General features: G+C 38.4%; 1 protein-coding gene across 1 annotated transcript in view; it reads left to right on the forward strand.

Moving 5' to 3' along the window:
• Positions 1–17,228, forward strand: part of EYS (eyes shut homolog) — an 873,960-nt gene that overhangs the window by 386,005 nt on the left and 470,727 nt on the right. Inside the window, exons 26-27 of the mRNA XM_027809136.2 lie at positions 2,483–2,654; positions 3,181–3,259. Coding sequence (XP_027664937.2) covers positions 2,483–2,654; positions 3,181–3,259 — 251 coding nt within the window. The remainder of the gene's footprint in view (positions 1–2,482; positions 2,655–3,180; positions 3,260–17,228) is intronic.

Raw genomic sequence — 17,228 nt, forward strand, 5'->3', positions numbered from 1 at the left:
GAGATTTTTGCTGAACGCTTGCATGGGGTGGGGGTTAAACAGGTTTCAGAACTGCCTTCTAATTTGTACCAATATATGGCTTTGTATAGAATAAGTACCAGCGCACCAGTATCTGGTCGGGTGCAGAATTGCATAGGACCTTCCCCCCCCCAGCTCATTGTCGTGGGGGTACCTGCCAAGTCCAGTCTGTCATGCATTTCTGCCTAGAGCCTGACACCAGTGCTCTAGGGCTGCTGGGGCTCAGGCCACACACTTGAAAATGGAATCTGGAATGTTGTTTTATTCTCTTTGACTCAATTAGGAGACCAAGCGTATATTGTGAAAAAGCAATTTCCTCATGCGTGTACAATATATTTACATACCTAATGTTCCTATTAATGTGAATATTACGCTATTGAGCTTCACTGGGTGAAAACATTCAACATGATCTTAAAAGTAACTCTTTTTGTAGCATGTTAATAGATTTATTACAAATGCCTGATTTTGATCTCTGGCTGTTGTCACATGCCAGTCCGAGACCGGAGCGTGGTTTTGTTTGTATTCTCGGGAACAGAATTAAGACTCAAAACAGAGTCAAGAGCCAAGATTATTTGTCCAGTATTATTGCCCAACAATAAATCTGTGAATGCAAAGGGAGAGAGAGCAAGAGGTAAAGAGAGAAAGGAAGGAAAGAAAGAAAGAAGGAAAGAGTTCACAGCAATAGCTACCACCCCGGAGATGCTGTGTCCCAACAGTCCGATTCGTTTCCAAGTCTGGTGGGGAAACGATCCGTCCGGTGTTAGTTGGTTCCGGTCTTTTATACAGTTGTTACAATCTGTTCTGCTTAACCACACCTTCCACCCCATGATGGTGTACATGCCCAATGTTACCAGGTGGTCCTCAGGGGCTTCCAGGCACCTCGATCCCCCCAACCCCAGGTCTGGGCACATGAGCAGAGGTTTGGTTAAGTTTACAGGACCAGCCTCCCCCATTGCTCCATGGCATCAGTCAGTTTCTGCCTTTAACAATGTGTAGATAAATCTCTGCGGTGGCAGTGGTGTTATCTTCCTGCCTTAACAATGTTGAGACAACACATCTGCTGTGGTGATGGCTAGTCTCACGGGTGCTGTCTTTTAGAGCCGTTTATTCACACATGGACTAGACAAAGGTTAGGGTATCGCTGTGCTTCTTCCTCGCTCTGAATTCCTTCCTTTAAAATGCTGCCAGCATTTGCGTTCATAGTAGTGATAAAAGGCTCTAGGAACTTTTCATTTACTCTTCACATTTTTGTATAAAATAGCTGGGTTTGAGTTGAAATGGTGATACTTAAGTAAATACCTAATTACAGAAAGGCAAGACATGCCTTTTATTTTTGTTGTTAAATGCATAGCCAGAGGAACTGGTGTAACTTCTGACTTGTAGACACTTTCTCTGCTCCAGAGGAGGATCTTTTGTCTTAAGCATTCTTTTTTTCTCCTTCACACCTCCCCTGGATCACACACCTGAAAAATCAGGAGAACATTCTTGCATTATTCCTAATGTACTGGTTTTGGCTGGGATAGAACTAAATTTGTAGATAGTAGCTTGTATGGTGCTATGTTTTGGATTTGTGCTGCAAACGTTGTTGATAACACATGGAGTTTTAGTATCTTCCCAAGTAACTGTTACACGTGATGGGCCCTGCTTTCCTGGAGATGGCTGGACACCTGCCTGCCCATGGGAAGTGATTAATGAATTCCTTATTATACTTAGCTTGCATGCACAGATTTTGCTTTACCTGTTAAACAGTCTTGATCTCAACCCATGCGTTTTTGCACTTCTGCCCTTTTGTTTCTCTCCCCTGATCCCACTGCAGTGGTGAGCAACCTGCTGTGTGGAGCTTAGCTGCCTACAGAGAGTCCTACATCAATTAGTATTTTGTAAAGTACTTTGAGATGCTTAGGTGGAAGATGTGTGGCACTAATTTGCAGGAAAATTACAAGCAGAAAAGTGCACCACTATATCTCTCATAATGAAGGTCTTCAGAAAGATTTCAGAGAATTTTATGTATTTTATCAGTTATTGAAAGCTCCTGCATTTTAATTCCATTTTGACAAAACAGAGTTAGATCACCACCAAGATGTATCCTTTTCATTCTGCATTCCTCTTAAAGGAAAGCTGTGCTATTCATCTTTCTAATAATTGTTTAAAAAAAAAAAGTCTTGAAATTTCAGTTTCTCCATTTAACTGTTTTGCTTGCAAGTTGACCCTCAAAGCCTTTTTTGCTTTGCCACCATTACAGTTGTTATCATTGTAATATATTGCAATATAACCATTCTTTTCGGCATTTGCACCTACAGGTAATTCCAGTGGGATATTGTTTATTGATGAGTATAATGAAATATATAAAGAATGTATGTAAATAAAAGCAGTTTATCTGGAATTAATAATATTAATAAATAAACTGTTCATTGGTTTGAGTTTAGAATTTAAAGCTTAGTCATATCTTCTGTTTTTTACGCAGGTGATAGATGTGAAGTAGATATAGATGAATGTATGTCTGCTCCCTGCCTCAACAGTGGAAGCTGCATTGATGACATCGGTTCCTATAACTGTCATTGTAGGAGAGGCTTTATTGGAACAAACTGTGAGATAAATGTTAATGAATGCTTGCCAGATCCTTGTCTTCATGGAAGGTGGCTATTTTTATTTAACTATTATTATCTCCAATATAATGTATGTAACTAGTAATATTTAAGATTTAATGATACAGGATGGTTGATAAATATACTTTTAATTATGCTCTTCCATAAAGTAAGAGTACAAGCACACTTGAAGATGACAGATGTTGCCTGCTTAAGCTAATGTAATATACTGTTACATTATCTTAGTTTCTCTTTCATTTTTATTCATTAGCATAAACCAGTTTTCAGTGCATGTGGATTAATTAGAGTTTAATATAGTTAAAAGCGAATCTTTAGCTGTTACATGCCAACATATTTAAATGGGAAGACGTCTTTTAATATGACAATCAGTGTCCTTATAAAACCCCTCAGCACCCATAATATACACATTTGAAACCCATTATTAAAACTAATTGAAACTGCCATGGGTTTCAGTAGGTTACACCAGACCATTGTTTTGAAATATACGGAATGATACTACTAGTGCTGAATCTAGAATTACGTAGCTTCATCTGAATAACCCTATTCTATATTTCAGGTGTATAGATCTCATTGATGGATATCAATGCTTTTGTGAATCAGGATGGACCAGCTCAAGATGTGAGATAAATATTAATGTATGTCTTCAAATTTTATTTTAATTACAGTAGAAAGGGTAATATGCTGCTTGAAAGTAATTTTTATTTAAGTAACTTCTGAATGGGTCACTTTACTGAAAATGCATCACAGAAATTTGGTTGTTTCAAATCCATTCTGGAAATCTCATTATTTGTTAATTACATGAAACTGCATTAAAAAAAGACCACTGAGAAAGCATCTGAAGAACTTTAGATGTGAAGTGTGAGTGCTAAATATGAAAAGCCACAGTGAGCTAAAACAACATTACCTGAAAATCATTTAATCCTTAGTTCAGTGTGGATGACATAACTACCTGATTTGCACTGTGAGTCCCATTTGCTGTAGCTTAGCTGTATATTTGAATACCAAAACTCCAGGTGCAGCGTTATACACTGAAAGTAGACATGATTCATGTTTAAAGTTTCAAAATCCAGGTAATGTTAGAATTCTATTATATAAAACCACGATGTAAAAAATACACTGCCTACTTCCTCTTTTTAAGTTCAAGAATATTTTTGTGTTATCATGAGGAATGGCTGTCAATAAGGAGGTGTCTGTGTATGCGAGTCTGTGCTGTGAAGATTCCCGTGGTCAGCAAACCAACTTGTAGAAGGTTGTGGCATAACAAGCCCTTACAATGTCGGTCACACTTTGGGGAAAGTATTGAAGTAGCGTAGAGTTTTTCAGGTTTTGTGCCAAGTAGAGTTTAAACTGATCTCGGGATATGATCCTTTTAAATGTGTTTGGTCTTATTAAAAAGTCTGCTATCAGATATCTGCCTCCCTGGCTTCTAATATTGTGCTTCGGAATTCTCAAAAACACATTCCAAAATGTTATCCAAACTTCTTTTTAACTTAAGTATTCATGTAGGGACTTTTCATGATTTTTTTATATATAGCTAAAAGTACTAGATAACTAAAAATACCTCATATTACGTAAAGGAAGTATGGTCTATAACTTTTCTGTTGAAAATGCATGACAGTCTCACACAAGACGTAAATCTAGCTGGGATATTATCTTCCAGCTTCCTTTACAGAAAAAAGTCAGAAAATAAGTAATCCAGCTCAACAGAGTGTGCATCATGGTACGATATTGCAAATCTTTATGATTATCAGCTGTTGCCAATGCTAATACAGAGTACCCTTGGGTAATATTTTCTCTAGCAGCATCCATGATTTACACATTCCTCCATTTTAAGAGAATGAGAGATTAAATGACCTGTAGACAACTGTATAAAATTGTGTTCAAAAGATAACCATATTTCATATGGAAGTGTTTGAAAATGCATAGATTAGAAATTCACAGAAAGAAACAATATACATGCACATTTGACAGGTAAGTCTGTCAGAGTGATGGCTTCATTTTTTAATATTCATTCTATTTGCATGCAGTGTGATTCCCAGATTAGAGTGTGCTGCAAGTGTCATATTTTTAAAGGCTCTATCACTGCATTCATCCTGCTCAGACATATATCGTGCCTCTGCAAGCCTTGCAGTGCTCAACAAGGCTTTGTGACTCTGTAGGGGTGGGCACATCTGGGTAATCTATATGGATATGCTCTGTAATTGTTTTGCTCTAGATTAACATCAGCCATTCCTTTGTTTAAAAAAATAATCAGGAAGTAATCCAGGTAAATATACTTGAGTATTTTCTTCACTTGAAGGTACATGTTTTTGTATTACGGTTTATGCAGCTGCACTGAGCGTAGGTGCCAAGGTTTTGTTTAGAGGGGGGTCTGCAGGGGTGGCCTCTGAGAGAAGGGGCCGGGGGCTGCCCCGTGCTGGACACAGCCTGTTCGAGTCAGCTCCAGCAGACCAGCCGCAGGACACAACTGAGCCCTGCAGCCAAGGTGGTGGCGCCTCTGTGGAAACATACTTTAAAAAGGGTAAAAAATGCTACCTAGCAGAGAGAGGAGGGAGGAAAAAATGTGAGAAATAACCTAGCAGACACCAAGGTCAGTGCAGAAGGAGGGGGGCAGTTGGTGCTTCAGGTGCCAGAGCAGAGGTTCCCCTGCAGTTGCTGGAGAGAATAGCAGGTAGAGCAGGGGTTTCCCTGTAGTCCATGGAGAGGGCCATGGCCCTGCAGATACCTGCCCTGCAGCCCGTGGAGGGCCCCGCCGCCCCATGTGGGTATGCCCTGAAAGACCTGCAGCCCATGGAGAGTCCACACAGGTGCAGGCTCTGGGCAGGACCTGTGGAGGGAAGCCCATGCAGGAGCAGTCTCACCCTGCAAGACTGCAGCCTGTGGAGAGCACCCACGCTGGAGCAGTTGAAAAGCAGGTGAGGAGGAAGGAGCAGCAGAGAGGAGCTGTTACAAAGTGATCACGCTCCCCATTCCCCACCCACCCTGCACTGCTCAGAGTGAAAGAAGGAGGTAGAAGAGTTGGAGTGAGGTTGAGCCTGGGAAGAAGGAGGAAAGCGGTGGTGGTTTTAGGTTTTGTCTTTGTTTCTCACAAATCTGTTTCTAATTAGCAATAACTTAAATTAATTTTCTGCAAGTCAAGTCTGTTTTGCATGTGACAGTGTCCTTATCAACCCATGAGCTTTGTCATCTTATTTTCTTCCCTTGTCCTGTTGAGGAGGGGGAGCAAGAGAGTGGCTGGGTCGGCATTGCACAGACAGGGAAGGTCAGCAACTAAGTTGATTCAAATAACCTATTTAAAAATAAAATGTATTTATGTGTATATGTATATATCTCCTTAGACGTACTTGGATTTTTTTTATTTTTTGTCTTAGATTTTTATCATTCTCTACATGTGTTGCAGTATAGTTTGCGAGAAAATACACTTAAAGGCTTTATCAGGTTGTCTAATACTTTCAGAAAAAAAATAAGCACTTTATATCTTTATAGATATAGATTATAACTTTTGTTTATCTAATGCGGAGGATGGATATTGGAACGTCCCTGTGTACTACATTTTCATTGCTTTTTCATTTAAGGATTTCTTTTAGGAAAGAGTAAGAGAAAAAATACACGCACTATATGAATTAGTTGCAATACACAGGAATTCCTTTGACATTTGCATAATTTTGAAATTGTAAGATGAATTTATATAACTGAAAATTGATCTTTTGTCTCTGATATAGGTAGACACAGATAGATAAATATGGGCAGTGATCGTAATTATGGTTAGTAACAGACATTATTTCCTACTTTGGCTTTTTTTTTTGTTATGACTCATGAGTCATTGGCAGCTGTGCTTCTATGCTCAGCTAAGATTTTCTCGTGCTGTCAAAAAGGGAGCAAAAAGCATTTTGAGTCTTTACACAGGAGGATATTCAGCTTGTTGGTGCTTCTGCTTGTATCTGATAGAAAGCTGTGATCAGACAATCCTAGAATGACTTTATTTTGTCTGGTTTTACTGATCTTTTATCTCTGTTTTCATAAAAGACAGGAACAAGGGGGAAATTGGGAAAAACAGCTGATTTTCTATACAAAGACACCACAGCTGTTTCACATGTGAAGTCAACAATATTCTGCTAGTCCAAGCAAATAAGCAGTTATTCACCAGGACTTGCCAGATTGTACAAAAGACGAGACTTGACAGGAATATAATTGTGTGATTTGACTGGGAAGAACAGTAGGATTCAGCTTGCTTAACTTGAGGTGTCTTTGAGAAAGCTCATTGTCTATGCACTTACTATAGTCAGTGAAAATGTGGTGAATATTCAGTGAGATCTGGATAGCTTTTCAGCTAACTGTGAACTGGACATCTGCATTTCATTAGTGAGTCTAGACGCTACTGACTGTGGTGACTGGGTCTTAACAGATTATTATAGGTAAGCCAGAGAGTAGAATCCTCTCCCCAGAATTCTCTCTGTGTATGTGTAATATATATATGTATGAAAAACTTTGGTGAACATTCAAGGGCCTCAGATGAGCTGGATGCTCTTGGTTTTGCCTGTCTGGAACTTCTTCACACTTTGGAGTGTTTTTACTTATTGCTAGCTAAAGTGGGTTGAGTAAGGTAAGTAGTTTCTTGAAAGAAACTAAACTAGTGTAGGCTTGCAAAAAATAATGTGGCTTATGCTGAAGATGCAGATAGGTAAATCTAAGAGCAGGAGAGGGAGATACCTGCTTTATTCTGCAAAGCACAACATCATCTGTGTTTACCCATGCATAGGAAAATTTCTGTGTGCGTAATACTTCGGACCTTCTGGCTCTGACGTAGTAAGTTTAAGTAAGAGTGACTGAATCAGAGATTTTATTAAATGGAGAAGTAATAGAAAAATAGAGACTAGATATTGGAGAAGTAGAGAAATGGATGAGATCTACAAGAACGTTGCAGAGAAGTTTCACCTCCAAAGTGGTAAGCCCTCAAGACATTCCACCGATAGGCATATTTCTGATCTTTTACATAAGAAAAGCCTGTCAAGTGATACCACAATATGCTCTTGTATCAGTGATGCTGTAGCAACAGAAAGTATCTTAAAAACTGGGACTATTCAATTATTAGGTACATAGGTAACTGCATTTCTGACATCAAAGAAGCCTTGGATACAAGGTAACATCTGGAAAGGTTGTGGATCTCACAATATTTCTAGACCCGTTACTTCAGTATACTGGAATGGAGCCCATAATTGTGACCTGTGTTGGTAACCAGTAATAAAGGAAAGTGTAGGAGGGATGTTCCTGAGTTTATATATTCAGGCTGGGCAGGAAACTGAAGTCTAGGATAGGCATTTAGCTTTCTTTGAAAGTCTGCCAGTTCCACATGAGACCTGAGAGGCAGGCAGAGATTCAGTGCCAGCACTTGAGTAATATGGGGGTATAGACAAGAGCAATTCAAATGCATTTGAAAGTGGAAAAGCTTTTGGAACTGGAGGAACCTGTACAAGAATGGATTGCTCCCTTATCATCATGGTACTGAGCTATTGAATGGAGATTAAAATGGTTGTAGAGGAATCTTTAAACTAGATGCTTGGGAAATGCTGGCAAGTGTAGAAGAGCACTATTTAAGAATGGCAGATCTTAAAATCTGGACATGACTGATGTCCAGTGTGGCTCTGAAAAGACCAGCATCTGGTTCAAGAGGTGTTAATGACAGAGATGATGTCTATTAGTGACTATAATACAGCTGGTTTTATGACTGTAGCGTGAGAGAACGTGCCAAATAAATCCAGCAGATAGACATTCAATTTCAGTAAACTGTGTAAGAATGAGGTGCATTGTCAAATAACTTAAAAGGAGTAAGTTAAAACCACAAGGAACTTACAAGAAGACTAGGGGCTAATAAATAATATGTTAAAAGCCCAGGTAAAATGTGTGCTACAAGTCAAGAACACAAAGTGTTCCAAAGCCCCTGAATGACTTGAGAAGGAAACTAAAGGCTGCCACAGGGAAAATTTGGCTTTTTAACAAATGGAAAGAACAGAAGAGTCCATAAAACACATTAGTTCAAGTTTTGGCAAGAAGTTCAAAAAGCTAAAACACAAATTGAAAAGTGCCTGGTAAAGGATACTCTAAGGTATATAAAGCTCTTCACATCTATCAAAACCAGGAAGCCAAGTAGGGAACTGGTGGAATTACTTGATGACAAAGGTGTAAAATAGGCACTCAGACAGGGCAAGGTCATAGCAAGAGAAGCTCAGTGAATTGTTCGCATTTGAGGAATGCCAGAAGGACCTCACAGAACGGAGACGTGAAAAGGTGGTGGATAAACTGCAGTGTGAGATAATAATCTAGGGAAAAATAGCCCAGGACTTACCTACAGCTGAATTCTGAACTGTCAGTTACAATTCAGGAAAGAAGATTTGGTGCAATCATTGACAGTTTTCTGAAACTGTGGTCTTAATGTGCCATCACAGTGCAGAACAGGAGAAAAAAAATGCTGGGCATGATCAGGAAGAATACAGGTAACAAGACAGAGGGCATGTATTCAGTGGTGTGTAAAACACGAATGGGCTCACGTGTTGGGTACCGTACACAGCTCTAGAACTTGCATCTCAGGGATAATGTAGTAGAGTTAGAGAATCTACAAAGGGCAACAAGAAAGATATTAATTAGTTGCCTTGTAAGGAGAGATTTAAATGGCTGAAACTATTCTGTTTGAAAAGGAGAAAGCTGAGGGGAATGTAATTAAGGCTTAAAAAACTATGGCAGTGGTAGCTAAATGGAAAATTTCTTCATCAAATCCTGTAGTTAAAGAGTTGAGGGACATTATGAAAATAATCTGAGAAACATTTTTAAGAATTAAAAGTATTTGCTTTCGCAGGAAGCAAAGAACCTCTGCAGCTTGCTGCCACAGAAGGCTGGAGAGGCAGATGATCCCTTAGTAGGTTGAGAAAAATTAGGCAAGTCATGGACAACAGGTCCATAAATGAATGATAAATTAAACAGTCAGGGGAGTACTGTTTGTCATGTCTGGTTAGACAGTTCTACTTGCTGGAAGGATACATGGGACAAAGACTGTAGAAAATGTCAATGTTCACGTGATTTTCCTAAAGTGGCTTTCTCTCCCCCACTATTATAGACAGAATACCGGGCCAGATGGAGCACGGTTCTGATTCAGTATGTTCCTGCTCTGGTATTGTGGTCTAAACAATAGATTTATTTTTATTATTTTTCTCTTCTCCTTTTGTTCGTAATCCAAAATTTAAAAGTTAAATATCCTGGTCTTGTTGAACTCACTTTGAATTGAATGACACAGGATAAAACCAACATTCTAAAATATGGAAATAAGTTTTCTCAGTTCATTCCACACAATGTTGCATGTATATTTAATCCAACAAATGAAAAAGCTTTGGGAAGTTACTAATTAAACAGTATAAATATGTGATAATATTAAAAAAATTACAGAAAAAAAGAGTAATCATTTTACTGGTTAGAAGGATACACTTTTTTATAGATTTGCTAAATATAAAATAGAATTAGACATCTGGAACATTCATATCAATTCTTAATTTAAATCTCTGACTTTTATACATGGTAGCAATACTATTGAGATTTATCCCAAAGTAAGAATGCACATCGAACTCCCATGACAATGGAAAAGTCCATAAAATCAAACCACACAGTTTAAACTTAAGTGCTTTTTTAAACTTAGCAAAGGAAACCTGGGCCTTTTGGTCTCTTAAAAAGCAGTTGTAATTACATCAGATGGTTGCACTCATGATAAATTAAAGAAATTAAACTGTAGTAAAGTATTTTTTAAAGGAACTGAAATGCATATACATAGTTTCCAACTAATGCACTGAACCATGTCTGTTTTGCATAACTATGGAATCTTATCAGAATGTTAAATTGTACTTTTCCTATGAAGTAATACTGCAAATTTAGACGTTTATTTACAACATTGATTTCCTTTCTGCCTGCTTTTTTTATTCTAATCCTGTGAACACATGGTTCATGTTTGTCACAAAAAACTACACTTTTGACCTGAGAATAATTTTTCCCTTAGTCCTATCATTAAATGACTGGAAGCATGACTCTTGAAAGTATCTCTCTTCTTTGGTGCAGTATCTGTCTTTGAATTCCTTTCCTAACTCTTTCTTTTCAACTCCATATAATTCAAGTTTTAAATCTCTGTTTGGTTTTGCCTTCTGCAAGTCAGTGACTTTCACATGGAATCCAGTTTTCTCACAAATACCAGGATGCTTGCTTCTGCTCTCTGAATTGATGGTTAAGGCCACTATCTTTTTCTGCATCAAGTCTTCCCTTACAATTAATCACTTCATAGTTGCCTACAAAGAAATTAAATAGGGCTTTATATTGTAAGTATTCACAGGAGATTAGACTGTATAATGCACCACATACATAAAGTATGTCAAAAGATAGATTTGTAAATAGCTGATGCATATTTCTGGTGGATTTTTTTCCCCCTCATAGTGGATTTGCTTGAGTTATTTATGTTCAGAATTAGTCTACTTTTTAATTACCTTTTTTGATATAAAACAAAAATTGACTTAAAGTACATCTACAAACACATTTTTTTCCCTTGAATCTGTTTTATAGAAATATATTTTGAAGTGTTGTTAGAATTACATTTATGGTGGTTTTTATCTTAATAAGATTTTCCAAGGAGGACTAATGAAAAATAGTCCTTTGTGTAGAAAAAGGAAAACAAAATCCTACCTTCTAAAAGGCACTTCTAGATTTTGGTTAAAGGAACAGTGTTGAACTGACATTTTTTTTTAAATAGTGTATTTTCACTATTTGTATTAACTTTCTAAAACATGTCCTTTCATAATTATTTCGAGCTGTGGATTGTGACTTTGGAAATGATACAGTGCAATGAGTAGAAAGTTCAGATTTCTTGGGCAGATTGACCTCATTTCCAAAGACAGATGTCAGTATGGACCCACAGACTTGGATAAGGGAGCAGTATTGCCATGAGCAAAGTGCTGTGCCTTTCTAGGTCATTGCTAGGGTCCAGAACTTGGAGTGATTCCCTGCCAGAGGAACCAGTGGACTGTGTTGTGCCAGGTGGGCTCTCTTAAGGGATAGTCATCCCCTTCCTAGTACAAACAAGATTTACTACGCCGTGACATTCAGAGAACAAGAAATAACAAGTTATTGCACTCAAGTAAATGTAGTGGATCTTGTTTTGCATTTTTTGAACCAAGGATTCTTAACAAAGTCTACCCTTAAAACAGCTGTATAACTAGAAATCTTAATATTCTTTCACTTTTTTTTACTTTACTTTTAAATTGTCTTGCTATGCTAAGAAAATCTATGAGGACTTACATATACCATAACACTAATTTAGTAAAAATGAAGCCAGAAATTCACCATTCTGTACTTCTGACAGAAGCCTGTATATTCGTTTCAGTTACAGCCCAATGGAAGCTAATACTCACATTGAACTTATGTTTGCCTAAAGCATATTGAGTGTTCTGGAACTTCTTGTAGCAAATAGCTCACAGTGATTATTGCTTTTAATAGCTAGGAACAGTCCTGTACTCCCTGAATATGTCTAATAATCTTTAACCCACATATATTATTTGGTTTTGGCAGTATCATGTGAAAATGAGATACATGATGTAATAATGTATTTGAAATAAGAATCTATCCTAAAAATTCTGTTGGTTTTTTTTTTAGATTTATCTTACTGTGAAGCATTTGATCTAATACCTAAATCTTTGTGTATTCCCAGTTTTTCAACATCCTTTATAATAAACAGATTCTAGAACTTAGTAGAATATATCAGTTTCCCCTAGCCATAAAAAGAGGAATGATCACCTGGTAAGTGTAAGTCATGGTTCCCCTCTCTGAAAACTTAAGGGTAGCATTAGCAATTTTTTCCATAGCATTGCAATGGGAGTTCATGTTCATAGCTTGTCCTGTAACTTTCAGATCTTTTTCCAAGGTCATTCCCTGTTAACAACACATTGCAAGCTCAAAGGATTCCTTGTTAGATCAAAATGGGAAAAGTATGCGCTTCACAGAAAAAAGCACTCAGGAAATAAAAGCCTGCTGAAAGGGAGCCCTCCTACTTTAAGGAGGTCAGATATAAGAAAAGTCATAGATATTTGGATGAGGATAAAGTGTGTCAGACTGGTGAAGTTGATAAAAACTCTATACAAATAATCAGAATTGTATACTTTCTGTTTTCTTAAGTAATTTATATCTAAGTGAGCTTACTGAAGCTGTTTGTGTTTTAAAACATGAGCTGGGGAGTATTGGTATGCTGTAAAGTGTGAGTGCTGGGTATCGTTTACAGACGTGACGATGTGCGAGGAATGAGCAGAGCACCCCAACGGAAGTTAATAAAAGGCACTTACCTTTTTTTTTGTTTGTTGGTTTTTGTTTTTTTTTGGTGACAGTAGAATGAACAAACCCTTTTAGCGCAGGAAGAATCTGGCAACATGAGGCCTGAGTAGCAGCTCTTCTGGCCTGTTTTCCTTGGAGATGGATCACTATAGCCCTGATTTGTCTGAAGCTGCCTGGGAAGGGAACGAACTAGAAAACAGAAAGGGGAGAGAGGTCAATGATGGCCACAGAGAAATCTAGGCAATACAGCTCAGTTTGGACAGGTTACTTGCTCTGGTAACAGAAAAGAAAGTTTTACAGGCTATGAATAAAACAGGTGTGGTGAGATAAATTTGTCTGGCTGCCAGGCACCCACCCAGCTGCTCTTGCACTCCCCATGGTCAAGATCGGGGGAGGAAATAAGAAAAGCTTGTGAGTCAAGATAAGGACAGGGAGATTAGTCATGGTTGCCATTTATTGTCACAGGCCAAACAGACTCAGCTTGGGAATGATTAATTTACTGTCAACGAGAAACACACTTTTCTCCCAGCCTGCTGGGAAACGTGCTGCTGTGCAGGCTTGTCTTCACGGGCTGCAGGTCATGCCAGGAGCCTGGTCCAGCATGGGTCTGCATGGGCTGCAGCTTCCTTCAGGGCACATCCACCTCCTCTGGCATGGTGTTCACATACGGCAGTGTGGGTATCTGCTCTCCTGTGGTCCTCCATAGGCTGGGAGGAGCCAACCAGCTTCACAATAGTTATCACCAGGGGCTTCAGGGGAATCTCTGGTAGATGTTGCCTGGAGCACCACCTCCCCCTCCTTTTTTGACATTTGTGTCTGCAGGGGTGTTTTTCTACACTTTTTCATCACTCCTCCCTCTTAATGTTCTGCTGCACAATCTTTTTTACTCTTTCTTAAATACACTTTCCCAGAGGTGCCACCTTCTTGGCTGCTGGGGTCAGCTGTGCCCTTTGGTGGGTCCACTGAAGCCAACTGGAACTGTCCGTGTCCAGCACAGGGCACCTCCAGCCCCTCCTCACAGAGGCTGCCCCTGCAGCCCCCACCCCCGGCAACAAAACCTTGCCATGTAAAGCTATTTTAACAGGATTGCACCAGAAAGATATCTGAATTATCTCAATTTATTTTCTTAAAGGAAGCAATCTGCAAGGCTTGAATAGTGTGTTACTGCTTGGGTGAGAGTGCGGGAGGCCTGTGAGGTCAGGCTGATGCTGAGCTGGGAGAAGCTCACACATAGAGCCTGTACAGGGCTGCAGGAGCAGGAAAGCCTTGTGTCTCCTGCGCACACCCCGAGTGAGCCAGAGAGGCCACAGTCAAAGGGCAAGATTTTCTGTGTTCTCAGAGGAGACTAAAAATGAAAGTATTGCTGGAAAGAAATAAAGAAATCTGAGGGGATAATAAAACAAGTGACGGAATAATAAAAAAAAGAGTACTCACTGTTTCTAGAAGGTCCTGAGAAATCAGAAAAAATGTCAGAGACAAAAGCTGTCACTGCCCCTCAGTCTTTCAGTGTCACGACTGCTCAGTGGTATGTGGAGATCTCGGCACTTCCTCTGCTTTCTAAATTAATATTTTGCCGAGAACCCCAACAAGGAACCAAAAGTAACTTTGTGCTTTTTGGAGGGAGTTTCATTTTGTTATTTTGTTCTTTGTGTGTGTTTTTGTGTTTTTTTAAGCATTCATTGCGAGCAAATTGTTAGTAGAAGTTACACAAAGTTGTTATGGGAATAAATGTTGTAATGTAATGAAGTACTTGCTCTATGCACATAGATTTCATCTTCGAGTAGGTGATGCTGTGCATAGGTGTATTGGCAGTTTTGTTTAGGAGCCACTAGCTGCGTTAGCTACTCCTGATCCTAGTACATTCATACTTACTTCTTCACCTTCCATTGAAGCTTTTTAATTTATTTCTTGTCAGATGTGAATATTAAAATGATAGAAGTCCCACCTATAAGGTCCTTTTGTGCTGCCAGCGCGTTCAGTCAACTTGCAAATACCCTGTCTGCCAAAATGGAATACTGATCTCTGCCTACTTTGGTTGAATACACTGGTGTCCACTGTGGCATTTGGAATCTTAAGGCCGTGCATCATGGGTACCTTCTTCTCTCTATTACTGCAAAAGGCTATTCAAAAGAAGTGATGTCACACTAATGAAGGACAAATTTCTGAAGACAATTGCTCCTGCTTCCACAAGCATTCATTATTAGTTCAAGCTAAATATATTTAGAAAACAGCATTCTAAAAAGCCTTATCAAAAGGGCTTGTGCAGAAAGGCGATGCATTCTTACTTCTTAAATACAGATTACTTTTCAACCTATCCTGTTTTGTGTTTTTTTTCTATATAGATAGATTTTAAAACTTTCAGTCAGACTTCGATGATTTCTGTTCCTCCTAATTATCAATGCTGACTTAAGAATTTCCCATGTTGTCATATTCAGATAGTTCTCCCCTCCATAATAGTTTCCAGGTTACACCTGAATAACTGATGTCGGGTCATGCACTGAGAAACAAATTAGCAAACTGGCTTTCCAAAAATATTTTCAAGAGGGGTTTTGGTCTGTTTTTGATGATGTTGTTTTGGGTTTTTTAACAAGTATTTTAATCTATTATTTTGACACAACTAAGATGACAATGCAGCATGATTTTAGGTGAGGAAATAGCAGAGAATAGAGGAAGGAATTAAGAATGTCATAAGCCAGTGCCTGAAACATTCATAATCTAAAACGACTGGCAATTCTTAAGGAAGTTTGTTCCCCTTTGATTTCACTAGGAAGTGGAAGTCACTTACCTTTGGCTTCAGGTCTGGATTGCTGATCAAGGTCAGAGTGTACATTGCTGCTCTGTAACATGATCTACAGATTTTTAGTTGCCATAAAGGTTCCAACTTCAGGAATCGTGTGAGTGTATTGTATAGTGACTGTAACAGAGCTTCCCTTTTGCTCACAGCACTGTATACCTCCTTTCTCCCAGAAATGGGACTGAGGAGAAGAGAGGAAAGAGAAAAATTAAACAGACAAACTGACAAACTGGCCTCATAATCAGTGAGGTACTGCAAAATACGTTACTTTTCTGCTACTGGCAAACATCTGATTCTAATGGCAAAAAATTGCAGTGACCCGTATGTATCTGCAGATGAACAGCATTCAGTCTTCTAGCTTGGATTATTTGTCACCATTTAAACTTGGTATTTATTCTCAGTAACTGCCAAGCAAATATTGTGGATTTCTGTGAACAGAGCAAAGGACTGTTTCTAGAACCTAGACACAGATTTTTTGGCAGTCTGCGGAACTATCCCTATCTTCCTCTGGGATGTATAATTCAATTAGTTTATGTAATGCTCACTAATAAATCATCCTATATACACCCAGCTGGAGAGCTTATAGGAAAATAAGTTGTTTTCTTACAATTCCCCATTGATATCTGAATTTACATTCTGTCAAAGCAACTGTAGTACCTGCAGGAAATCTGAGTGCCCTTGGATAGCCTTAAAGAATTAAACCTTCTAAAGTTACAGGAGTGTGAGAGTAAATTTAAAATACTGGATTTAGCTAGACTGTTTTAGTGGCAGCAGCAAAATAAAACTCCTTTGGGATACAGGCAAAAACTAGGTTTCTGTGCTCAAGGGCAAAACCACATTTTTGGCACTGGCAATTGCACTAAATAAACTCTCCTGTAATTCTGGAGAAACATTCATTTGCTGCTACTTTGCATGGTTTGAATTTGATGACTTTCACATTAGCTTTATTGGAGGTAATTGTTAGGTGAACACAAACATTTCTACATGTTTTTATTTGCAATATTATGTAGTAATTGGTAATAAGAAAGCATTTATCAGGAAGTACCGATAAAAGGCTTGTGTGCGTTGGTTAATAGAAGCGATTTTTTATTCTGTCCAAAATTGTCTTACTAATGTGGCTTTTTTCACTGCAATAGGCCCTACTATAAAAACTTAAAAGGAATAATAGTATAAACTGTGGCCCAAAAATATGCTTCAGAATTTTAATAAAAGAACCACGAGTGAGAAGCACATACTTATGGCTGTAAGACTGCTTATAAAAAATTATACTTGCATTTCTTCAAGACTGATTAGTAAGAACAAGCATAGTTTCAAGAGTGAATATGAATTGTTAACAAAGGATCTCTGTATAAACAAAAAATGCCCCAAATTAGAGACTGTTGTTTATCAGACAATAAAAAAAAAGTCCAAGATACTTTTTCTAACGTCCATATTCATTCTCTTGCACTTGCTGTTGAAATGAG

This window comes from Falco cherrug, chromosome 6 (genome assembly GCF_023634085.1).
Source record: "Falco cherrug isolate bFalChe1 chromosome 6, bFalChe1.pri, whole genome shotgun sequence".
Lineage (NCBI taxonomy): Eukaryota > Metazoa > Chordata > Aves > Falconiformes > Falconidae > Falco > Falco cherrug.